The 12,444-nt window shown below is 47.7% G+C and overlaps 1 protein-coding gene across 1 annotated transcript in view; it reads left to right on the forward strand.

Annotated features, from left to right (window-relative positions):
* The first annotated feature begins 416 nt into the window (after window positions 1-416).
* wrap53 (WD repeat containing, antisense to TP53) overlaps window positions 417-12,444 on the forward strand; it is a 48,934-nt gene continuing 36,906 nt past the window's right edge. The window contains exons 1-3 of the mRNA XM_073048973.1: window positions 417-480; window positions 2,528-2,722; window positions 5,219-5,817. Coding sequence (XP_072905074.1) covers window positions 5,399-5,817 — 419 coding nt within the window. The 5' untranslated portion in view covers window positions 417-480; window positions 2,528-2,722; window positions 5,219-5,398. The remainder of the gene's footprint in view (window positions 481-2,527; window positions 2,723-5,218; window positions 5,818-12,444) is intronic.

Raw genomic sequence — 12,444 nt, forward strand, 5'->3', positions numbered from 1 at the left:
TCAGTTGCCAGGTAGATTACACCTGTCCCGCTCCGTTGCCGGGTAGATTTCACCTGTCCCTCTCCGTTGCCGGGTAGATTTCACCTGTCCCTCTCCGTTGCCGGGTAGATTACACCTGTCCCTCTCCGTTGCCGGGTAGATTACACCTGTCCCGCTCCGTTGCCGGGTAGATTTCACCTGTCCCTCTCCGTTGCCGGGTAGATTTCACCTGTCCCTCTCCGTTGCCGGGTAGATTTCACCTGTCCCGCTCCGTTGCCGGGTAGATTTCACCTGTCCCTCTCCGTTGCCGGGTAGATTTCACCTGTCCCTCTCCGTTGCCGGGTAGATTACACCTGACCCGGTGACGTGAGCGGGACGGAGATACGAGTTGGTGATTGGTGGAAGACCGGAGCCCTAGCGAGACATTCTCGCGAGAGCGCCGAGATCTCGTTGGCCTGGCGCTGCGGTATGGCGGCGGTCGTGTGAAGCGGGACAGAGAAAGTAAGCCTGCTCCGTCCCCGGTACCAGTAGAGAGAGGGAGGCAGCGAGGCGTGAGGAACTGCACTGGGAGATAACTTGTGAATTATAGCGGGTGCGCGGCCTGTGGGGCTGAGGCAGAGGGAGCCCGTCCCCGTATCCCAGGCATTGTAGAGGGAAAGGGAAGCGGCCTCTCCCTGTAACCTGGGATCAGAGGGAGATCCCTCCCTTTCCCAGCCTGGAGTACAACCCTTCACATTAACCTGGTGATTAAAGAGGGAGACTTGCCACTTTCAGTCTCTATCGGGGTTCAGAGGGAGGCATTATCACCTCTCCCCCTCGCCCATTCGGCGTCAATGGGAGGGAGAGCTTGCCCTCCTCCTGTGGAGGGATCTGAAGGGGAGGGAGCTTTCCTTCTGTAGAGGGGTGGGGGCTGGGGTCCTCCCCTAATCTGGGAATGGGAGGCAGTACTGGACTAGCTTTGATCTGAGAGAGAGACACCTACTCTCAGTCTGCCGGACCATATCTAAGCTCATTCACATTAGAAAGTTTACAGACTTCGTCCCTCACTGTTCTTCATTGATAGGAAGGAAAACGGCTGAGAAGTGGGAGATGGAGTTCAACCCAGATAAGTGTGAAGTGGTTCATTTTGGTAGTTCAAATATGATGGCAGAATTAATGGTAAGACTCTTGGCAGTGTGGAGGATCAGAGACATCTTGGGGTCTGAGTCTGTAGGACCCTCAAAGCAGCTGCACAGGTTGACTCTGTGGTTAAGAAGGCATATGGTGTATTAGCCTTCATCAATCGTGGAACTGAATTTAGGAGCCGAGAGGTATTGTTGCAGCTATATAGAACTCTGGTCAGACCCCACTTGTACTGTGCTCAGTTCTGGTCTTATCACTATAGGAAGGATGTGGAAACTATAGAAAGGGTGCAGAGGAGATTTACAAGGATGTTGCCTGGATTGGGGAGCATGCCATATGAGAATAGGTTGAATGAATTCGGCCTTTTCTCCTTGGAGCGACGGAGGATGAGAGGTGACCTGATAGAGGCGTACAAGATGATGAGAGGCATTGATTGCGTGTATAGTGAAAGGCTTTTTCCCAGGGCTGAAATGGCTGGCACGAGAGGGCACAGGTTTAGGGTGCTGGGAGTAGGTACAGAGGAGATGTCAGGGGTAAGTTTTTTACTCGGAGAGTGGTGAGTGCATGGAATGGGTTGCTGGCAAAGGTGGTGGAGGTGGATACGATAGGGTCTTTTAAGAGGCTTTGAGATAGGTACATGGAGCTTAGTAAAATAGAGGGCTATGGGTAAGCCTAGTAATTTCTAAGGTAGAGACATGTTCGGCACAACTTTGTGGGCCAAAGGGCCTGTATTGTGCTGTAGGTTTTCTGTGTTTCACAACAACTTGCTATTTTCTGGATTCTGCAATATTGTCCCACAGTTAATTACTTGACTTTTCTTGCCCTGATTCTGTGGTGGGATTCAAACTTGTGTCAGGCTCAATATTTAACCGGCATTCTGCCAGTGGAGAATTCAGAAGCTGAGCAGCCTTCTTTGATTGAAGAAGTTTCTTGGTCCTAAGTCCTCAAAGCTTCACTTCCTAGTTCTTCTCTCTACTAGCAAAGAAAAATTGCTGGAGGAACTCAGCAGGTTAGGCAACATCAGTTAACATTTTGGGTCAGGATCCTTCATCAGGACTGGAAAGGAAGGGAGAAGTCATCAGAATAAAAAGGTGTGGAGGTGGAGTACAAGCTGGCAGGTGATAGGTGGGGGAAGGGGATAATTTGAAAAGCTGAGAGGTGATGGGTGGAAGAGGTAACAGGATGAATCAGGCAATTGATTGAAGAAGAGGGTTGACCATGGAAGAAAGAGAAAGAGAGGACCAACGAGGGAGGGGATAGGCAAAGAGAAGGAGTGAGAGGGGAGCCAGAAGGCAGTAGCTGACACCATCTGTCCTTTGAAGGGTTGGACACATTGCCTCTCATTCTAAACCTTGTTTACATTCCTGTCCCAACTGTGGCTGCCATTGACAAAAAAAGTCTTAAGTTGAATCTCTTTCTTTTAAAGAGCAAAGATAAGAGGATATGAATGCGCTACTTTCTGGAGGATCCTGCCAACGTAAATGGCTGGTGGCAGCTGATCACTAGTATTAGATCATCGTTTCTCACTCTCTGTACATTTGCCTCGTTGTCTGACGAAAACAGAGGCTCCTTAGACTGAATCTCCTTGTTGCTGACATCGCACTTGTGCTCAGCACAGAGGGTAAGTACTTGTCTTGGCCTATGTTGTCGATATCAAGGTGAATTTATTTTCCAAGTATGTGAATGCCACTATATACATATCATCTTGAGATTTATTTGCAAGGATCAATTTTATTCTCTATACACATTCACATGTATTAAAATTTTCTGCCCGTGTTCAGCTTAAAGCCCTCCAAGCCCCTTCCCTCCACGTACCTATCCAAATGCCTCCTCAATATTGCAATTGTACCCACCTTGACCACTTTCTCCGGCAATACGCCATGCCCTCTGGAAAGAAGCCACCTCCCAGGTCTCTTTTAAATCTTTCCCACCTTGTATCTGTGCCCTCTAGAATTGGACTCAGCAACCGTAGAGTCATAGGACACTGCAGCACAGAATCATGCCCTTCAGCCCATCTTTAATCTGCTTAGCCCCATCGACCTGCACCCAGACCATAGCCCTCCCACCCGTGTACCTACCCAAATTTCTCTTAAATGTTGAAATCAAACATGCATCCACCACTTGTGCTGGCAGCTCGTCACACTCTCTCACCACCCTGAGTGAAGAAGTTTCCCCTTATACATTTCATCTTTCGTCCTTAACCTGTGATCTCTAGTTGTTGTCTCACCCAACCTAAGTGGAACAAGCCTACTTGCATCTACTCTATACTACTCAGTATTTTGTACACCTCTATCAAATCTCTCCTCAAATGTCTATGTTCTAGGGAATAAAGGGTCCTGACCTATTCAACCTTTAGCTACAGCTCTTGTCCTCAAGTCCTGGCAACATTCTTGTAAACTTTCTCCATACTCTCAGTCTTATTTACATCTTTCCTGTAGGTAGGTGACCAAAATTATACATAATACTCCAAATTAGGCCTCACCAACATCTTACACAATTTTACCATAACGTCCCACTCCTGTAGTCAATACATTGATTTATGAAGGCCAGTGTGACCCTGTCTACCTGTGACTTGACTTTCAAGGAACTATGGATCTGTACCTTCAGACCCCTCTGTTCTACAGCACTCCTCAGTGTCCTCCTGCTCACTGGAAGACCCACCCTGGTTGGTCCTACCGAAGTGCAGCACCTCACACTTGTCTGTATTAAATTCCATCTGCCATTTTTCCAGCTGGTCCAGATCCCTCTGCAAGCTTTGATAGTCTTCCTCACTGTCTCCTACAGCCCCAGTCTTGGTGTCATCCACAAATTTGTTCATCCAGTTAACCACAATGGTCAATAGATCATTGACATAGATGCTAAACAACAACGGACCCAGCACCAATCCCTGCGGCACACCACTCGTCACGGGCCTGCAGTCAGAGAGGCAAACAACTACAACAACTCTGGCTTCTTCCACAAAGCCAAGGCCTAGTCCAACTTACAACCTCTGGCTGCTCACCCTCACACTTAAGAATGCTACGGACTTCATCAAGATGTTCCTGACTTTGGCACCTGGGAGGCAACAAGCCATCCGGGAATCTCATTCTCATCCACAGAACCTCCTGTCTGTTATCCTAACCAATGACTCCCCTATCACTACAGTTCATCTCTTTGCTCCCCTTCCCCACTGGGCTCAGTGCCACAGACCTGACCACTGTGGCTTTCCTGTCCTAGGTTGTTTCCTTCAACAGTGTGGCCAGTTTGAGGTGTGCCACACTGTGGAACACATCTCTCAATGCACTAAAAGTAGGCTCTGGATCTCCAATTCTACCTAGTGGTGGCCCTTGCACTTTATTGACTACCTGCACTGTGCTTTCTACGCCTGATAAGAAGCTAGGTTGTTGGTTATTTACTCAACTTTTAAAATCTATTTCTTATTGTAAATAAAGCAATTTCAAATGTTTAATGTCTTCCACTGTACTGCCGTAAAGCAGGAAATTTTAAGGCATACATTCAGTGGCCACTTCATTAGGTACACCCGTGTATCTCGTTCATGCAAATATCTAATCAGCCAATCATGTTGCAACAACCCAGTGCATAAAAGCATGCAGACATGGTCAAGAGGTTCGGTTCAAACATCAGAATGTGGAAGAAGTATGATCTAAGTGACTTTGACTGTGGAATGATTGTTGGTGCCAAATTAGGGTGGTTTGAGTGTCTCTGAAACTACTGATCTCCTAGGATGTACACGCACAGCAGTCTCTGGAGTTTACAGAGAAGGGTGCAAAAAACAAAGAAAAAGCATGCAGCGAGCAGCAACTCTGAGGGCAAAAATGTCTTGTTAATGAGAGGGGTCAGAGGAGAATGGCCAGACTGCGTCAAGCTGACAGGAAGCCAACAGTAACTCAAATAACCGCATGTTACAGTAGTGGTGTGCAGAGTAGGATCTCTGTATGCACAACACGTTGCATCTTAAAGTGGATGCACTACAATAGCAGAAGACTGCATCAAGTTCTACTCCTACTCCTAATTAAGTGGCTACTGAGTGTACGTCATTGGTAATAAACCTGATTCTAATTGTATTTGAAAATTGTGGGTCTCGGGGGTACTCTGACTGAATGTGTATTGTCCCCAGCTGCCTGCTGCTTCAGTCCAGTGCCGAGACGGTTCAACCCCCATCGTCCGTTGTGATGAATACGGTGCCTCGGCACAAGGTCTCCACAGTCTATCAGCACACGGCCTCCAGAAAGCGATCCAAGAACTTTAAAAAGCGTTACCCTTGTAGCACTGAAGGGATCTGACCGCGGCGAGAACCATGAACGCGGATGGCACAGGGGAGCCCGAGGATGGGCATGACTCCAACCCGCTGGATGCGCCCAAAAGCCAGACCTGCGAGGAGGAGCCCCTGGCAAAGTCTGCGAAGCTGGAGAGCGGTGATGGATCCCCGCTTCTCGCTGAGGGTGGTGAACTCACTCTGACCTCTGACCCTGGGGAGTGGCCAGAAGTAGACAGCACCTTAGTGCCCTTGGACCTCCCAGCAGCCCCCAGCCCTGAAGTAACCTCTGAGCCGGGCCAACCCTTGGCAGGCGAAGACGTACAGCTGTTGGTGACAGAGGGTGGGGTGAACGAAGTCCAGGATCAGCCCCAGTGGTTGGACGGAAATGGCAAGGCTGAGGCCGAGACGATGTCAGCGGGTGACACAGAGCAGTGTGTGGAAGGGAACAGCGTTTACTAGTAAGTAACTCGTGGTGAAGAATCGCACCATCCTCCCCTTGACTACATGGGTCTTCCCCAGGTGATCCGGTCCCTCACACATCCCAACAACGTGTGGGGATTATGGGTTGTAAACTACCCCTCCGGTGTGTGGGTGAGGGGTAGATGACAGGAAGGTGGGGACAATAGAATGGGATGGGTAGGTAATGGTTGGCATGGAATCAATGGAAAGAGTCTATTACTGTGCTCCTGACTCTAATCTTGAGGTCGATGTCAGAGAGGGTGGATGTTCACACTCAACTTGTCTCTTTCCTTCAGTTCTCTGGGAATTTGCGTGTTCTCCAGGTCCCTGACCTGCTACGGTGGGGGTGAGGGTTGGAGTCTGGGGGGAGATGACAGGAAGGTAGAGAGAATGATATGCAGCAGGTGGTTTATGGTGCGCACAGACTCAATGGCGAAAGGGTCTGTTTGACTCTAATCCTGATGTTGACGGCAGAGAAGGTGAATGTTCACACGCAGTTTGTCCCTTCTGTTCAGTTCACTGGAATGTGCATGTTTTCCAGGATCCAGTATTTAGTGTGAGTGTGTATTAAAAAAATGTGCACATTCCCTTTGAGACCCATATCCCAGCAACATGAGTTGACTATTAGGTACACCTTTACATTAATACAAATACCTAATCAGCCAATAACGTAGCAGCAACTCAGTTGCATAAAAGCATGCAGACATGGTCAAGAGGTTCAGTTGTTATTCAGACCAACCGTCAAAACGATGAAGAAATGTGATCTAGGTGACTTTGAACAGAGAAGGATTGCTAGTGCCAGAAGGGGTGGTTTGAGTATCTCAGAAGCTACTGATCTCCTGGGCTTTTCATGCATAACAGTTGCTAGAGCAGGGGTGCTCAACCTGGGGTCCACCGGCCCTGTGGTTGCTGGTAGGGGTCCATGGCATAAAAAAGGTAGGGAACGCCTGCTCTAGAGTTCATAGAGAATGGTACGGAAATCAATAAACATCCAGTGGCGGCAGTTCTCTGGGTGAAAACACCTCGTTAACAGAAGAGGTCAGAGGAGAATGACCAGACTGGTTCAAACTGACAGGAAAGGGTCCGTAACTCAAATGACCGCCCATACCAACAGTGGTGTGCAGAAGAGCATCTCTGAATGCACAACATGTCAAAATTTGAAGTGGATGGGCTAAAGCAGCAGAAGACCATGAACGTATACTCAGTGGCCACTTCATTAAGTACAGGAGGCACCTTACAAAGTGGCCACTGGAGTGAGTGTGTGTGTATTATATGTACATGCAATGTATGTTCCAGAAATATTCTGGGTGTAATATAGGTGAAGATTGATAAATTCTTGATTAGTTAAGGGTTGCTGGAGAATTCTGGGGAAGAAATTGTCCAGTGGTGGAGCAGACTCAGTGGGCCGAATGGCTAACTTGTACTCCTGCATCTTACAATCTACATTCAGCTGTAGTGTTTCTGAGAAAACGCATTACACAGACCAATCACCATTTTCTTTATGGTTGGCATTGCTACCCCAGATTAAAGATCAGCTTTATGTGCCCTGTACATCCAGACAGTGAAATGCATCAATTGCGTGAACAACCAACACAGTCTGATGATTGTGCTGGGGGAGCCCACAAGTGTCTCCATGCTTCCAGTACCAACATAACATGGCCACATCTCACTACCCCTACCCTATGCTTCTTCGGAATGTGGGAGGAAACCAGAGCCCTTGGCAGAACATGGATGAATCTTCATGAATTCCCAGAGCTTCTGATGACCCTGTGATTTCAGACTCAGGCCAACATGAGGGCATCCTTTAGGAGGGTGAACCCATGGAAAACATCCAGCCCAGATGGGGTACCTGGTCAAGTACTGAAGACCAGTGCTGATCATCTGGTTGGAGTGTTCATTGATGTCTTTAATCTTTCACTTCAGCAGTCTGAGGTATCCACCTGCTTCAAGCAGGCTTCAGTTATACAGGTGCCTCAGAAGGCCATGGTAAGCTACCTCGATGACTTTCACCCAGTACACTTACATTCACAGTGATGAAGCGTAACAGCTTCTACCTGAGAAGTGACTTGGAGCCACTCCAATTTGCCTGCCGGCACAACGGATGCCATTTCGTTGGCTCATCACTCAACCCTGGAAAATATGGACAGCAAAGCTGCATACATCAGGATGCTTTTTATCAACTACAGCTTGGCGTTCAGTACTATCGTCCCTTCAGAACTAATCAATAGGCTCCATGACATTGGCCTCAATACCTCCTTATACAATTGGATCCTCGATTTCTTCGCTTGCAGACCCCAGTTGGCAACAACATCTCCACGATCTCCATCATCACAGGGGAACCACGAGGCTGTGTGCTCAGCCCCCTGCTCCACTCACTTTACACTTCTGACTGAGTGGCTAAGTCAGAATGCTCCAATGCCATATTTAAGTTTGCTGAAATCACCACTGTCGTTGGCAAAATCATACGAGATGATTCAGCATTTGAGAGGGAAATTGAAAATCTGACTGAGTGGTGACACAACCACCTCTACACTACGTCAGCAAAACCAAGCAGCTGATTATTGACCAGGAGGAGAAAGCTGGAGGTCCGTGAGCCAGTCCTCACTGGTGGAGAGGGTCAGTAACTTCAAATTCCTCGTAAATAAATTCTGTTATTTCCTAAATAATAATACAGATCTATTAATAATAAATTCTGTTATTTCAGAAGGTATATCCTCAGCCCAGTACACAAGTGTCATTGCGAAGAAAGCATGGCAGTGCCTCTGCTTAGAAGTTTGAAAAGATTTGGCATGACATAACTTTGGCGAACCTCTGTAGTGGAGAGTACATTGACTGCATCATGGCCTGGTATGGAAACACCAACACCCTGGAACAGAAATTGCTGCAAAAAGTAGTGGAACACAAGCACAAGAAAATCTGCAGATACTGGAAGTTCAACCAACACACACAAAATGCTGGAGGAACTCAGCAGGCCAGGCAGAATGATGGAAAAGAATAAACAGTTGACATTTTGGGCCGAGACACTTCTTCAGGACTGGATAAAAAGATTGAAGGTGGGGGTAAGGGAGGAAGTAGTGGATACGGCCCGTTCCTTCACAGGTAGAGGCCTCCCCATCATTGAGCACACCTGCACAGAGCATCACATGAATATAGAATGCATCATGAAGGACCCCAGCACCTAGGACATGCTCTCATCTCGTTGCTGTCATCAGGAAGAAGGTACAGGAGTCTGATGACTCACACCATCAAGCTCAGGAACAGTTATTAGCCCTCAACCATCAGGCTCTTAAGCCAGAGGGGATAACTTCACTCGCCCCATCACTGAACTTTTCCCACAACCAGTGGACTCACTTTCAAGGACTCTTCATCTCATATTTTTGATATTTATTGCTTATTTGTATATTATTGTTGTTGGCGCGTGGCCTAGTGGATAAGGCATCAGTCTAGTGATCTGAAGGTCAGTGGTTCGAGCCTCAGCTGAGGCAGCGTGTTGTGTCCTTGAGCAAGGCACTTAGCAACACATTGCTCTGCGACGTCACCGGTGCCAAGCTGTTTGGGTCCTAGTGCCCTTCCCTTGGACAACATCGGTGGCGTGGAGAGGGGAAGGCTTGCAGCTTGGGCAACTGTCAGTCTCCTATACAGGCCTGCGCCCTGGAAACCTTCCAAGGCGCAAATCCATGGTCTCAGGAGACTAACGGATGCCTATATTATTATTTCTTTCTTTTAAATTTGCACAGTTTGTTGTCTTTTCCACGTTGGTTGTTTGTCCATCCTGGTGGTGCGGTCTTTCACTGATTCTAACGTGTTTCTTGGATTTATTGAGTATGCCTGCAAGAAAATGAATCTCAGGGTTGTATACGGTGATGTGTATGTACTTAGATAATAATTCTACTTTGAACTATGAAACCCACACGGTGCCGGGAAGAATGTAAAAGGTCCTGACAGGTGGCAACCAAAAATTAAATCCTGATCGTAATAGCATTATGATCACCGCTATTCTACCATGCCTTGCAGCTTTCGATCCTGGTGTCTGTTGCTCTCTGCCTGGGGTTTCAAGTTCAAGTTTATTGTTATCTGACTACATATACTGTGTACTACCAAATGAAACAACGTCCCTCTGGACCACGTTGCACCTGCACAACATGTGTCATGCACAGCACATACGTCAAAATATTATACTATGAATATGTAAATAAAATATCATTAAAATTGCATGTATTAAAGCGCAGCACAGGTAAACCATAAACAGCTCGCTGTCTTAGTGATAAAATCTGGTGGTGACAGGGTATTCGTTGTCTCACAGCCTGAGGGAGGAAGCTGACAACTGTAGTCCTGATGCTTCTGTACCTCCTTCCTGGCGGCAGTGAGTCAAAGAGATTGTGGGATGGGTGGTAGAGATCCTCAACAATGCTTTGGGCCCTTCATCCCAGTAAATGTCACAAGTAGAGGGGTGGGATCCTCTCAGGGTAGGGTCTTGTGGTCCGAAGCCTTGCAGCTTCCGTACCACACAATGATGCAGCCAGACAGGACACTTTCGATGGTGCTCCTGTAGAAAGTTGTTAGAATGGGGCAGGGAGCCTTGCATACCTCAGTCTCCTCAGAAAGTGTAGACACTGCTGTGCCTTCTTGAGTAGTGAGGGGGTGTTGTGTCGTAGATTGTTTGTTAGGTGCACACCAAGGAACTTTGTGCCCTTCTCTTTCTCCATGTTGGAGCCATTGATGTGCAACGGAGAGTAGTCGACCTGCACCTTCCCAAAGTCCACAATTAACTCTTTTGTCTACGTTGAAACTTAAATTGTCGTTCTTGCACCATTTGACAAGTCTGTCTACCACCTCTCTGTATGTTCTCTCATCATTGTCGTATCATCATGGAACTTGATGAATCTGAGTCAGCAGTGTGAAAAGCAGCAGAGACTAAGCACACAACCCTCAGTGTGACAGAGCCTGAGATGTTGCTGCTAACTCAGACTGGCTGGGGTCTCTCCGTCAAGAAGTCCAAGTTACAGAGAGGGGTGTTAGGTCCCAAAGAAGGGTGATCATGTTAAACATCAAGCGGAAGTCGGTGCACAACATCCTGGCGTGTGAGGCACTGTTCTCTCGGTGGGTCAGGATGGAGAGGAGGGCCAAGGCTATGGCATCATCAGAGAATAGGTTTGAGTGGTCATCCTCACCTCAGCTGCAGCCAGACAGGGTGCCGGTTCCTCAGGAAGAGAGGAGGTTTTCCTCGATGTCCCATCATTCGATTAATCAAATCATGCATAGAAAGCATTCAGCCTATCAGAAAGATGTGTGACGCTGTAGTTGACATGCAGGGTGGACTTGTAATGGGTTATAGTTTGTACACCTTGCCACATGTGCCGAGTGTCCCCAGTGTCACAAAGGTGTCTGAATTTTCTGTGCGTACTTGTGCTTTGCCTTCCTGATAACACAGGAGAGTGCGGCTCTTGCTGACCTTGGAATCATCCTGAACCCCCCCCCCCCCCCACCAATTTAAAGGCAACGTGCAGAAACCTCTTCAGTCAGCCATGCTCTCTGGTTTTCCCTGGCACTGTAGTGTTTAATCACTTCAACGTCCTCAGTATACTTTCCTATGTAGCCAGTTACCAATTCCGTCTATTCATTAATGTTGATGAGTCAATGGTAGGTAATCACCTCCCTGAATATGCTCCAGTCTCTGCTTTCAAAGCAGTCCTGCAGCACCTTCCGGCCAGGTCCTGTTCTCCCTGTGAACTGATTTGACTCATTTAGCCAGTGCTCTGTACGCAGGGATTAGCAAAATGGGTATGTGGTCTGGGAATCCAGGGTGAGGGTGGGGGATAGTCTTGTAGGCTCCAAGAGCATTGGTATGTACTATATTCTGTCCTCTGTTTGTGAAGTTGACATGCTAGTAGAGCTGTGGCAGGACTGTTTTTAAGTTGGCATGGTTGAAGTCACCAGTAACAATGAAGGCAGGATCAGGGTGAGTGGTTTTGAGGTTGCAGATTGTGCTGCAGAGCTCCTGCAACGTTTCCCTGGCACTAGGACCGGGTGGGGGAGCTGGATGTGGATGTAAACAGCAAAAATGGCAATGACAGTGAACTCCCTCGATAAGTAGAATGGCCTACACTTCACCATTCAAAATTCTATCTGCGGTGAGCAGTGGGCCATTAATATCGCAGCGTTCACCCACCAGTTCTTATTGATCTCCTCGACGTGGTTTGCCGAAGGTTACGGCATTTCTGTCTGCTCAAAAGGGGATTAGGCCTTCTGGCTAGATGGCCGAGTCTGGAATGGTGTCTTGAAGCCAAGTGTGCAACAGTCCCTCATCTGGTTCAGATGCAGACCAATAATCCAGTTTATTTTCCAGAGATGAGAAGTTAGCAAGTAGAATTGACGGGAGCGCAGGCCTACAGAGATCGGCTTTGAGTCTCAATTTAATACTGGCATGCCATGCTTCTGCTTTCAAGCTCACTGCTTCTGATGACACTTCCCTGTGTAGCTGTAATACGCTGCGGTACCACTCCATGTGGTAATACGTAACTTGGCAGCACCTTCATTATTCCTTCATTATTTCACTTGCTAGCAAGGTAGACTTGCAGATTTTAGTGTTCTCAATGTTCAGTCGTGTTTTTCAGTCATAGAAAAGA

The sequence above is a fragment of the Hemitrygon akajei genome, chromosome 6, assembly GCF_048418815.1.
Source record: "Hemitrygon akajei chromosome 6, sHemAka1.3, whole genome shotgun sequence".
Lineage (NCBI taxonomy): Eukaryota > Metazoa > Chordata > Chondrichthyes > Myliobatiformes > Dasyatidae > Hemitrygon > Hemitrygon akajei.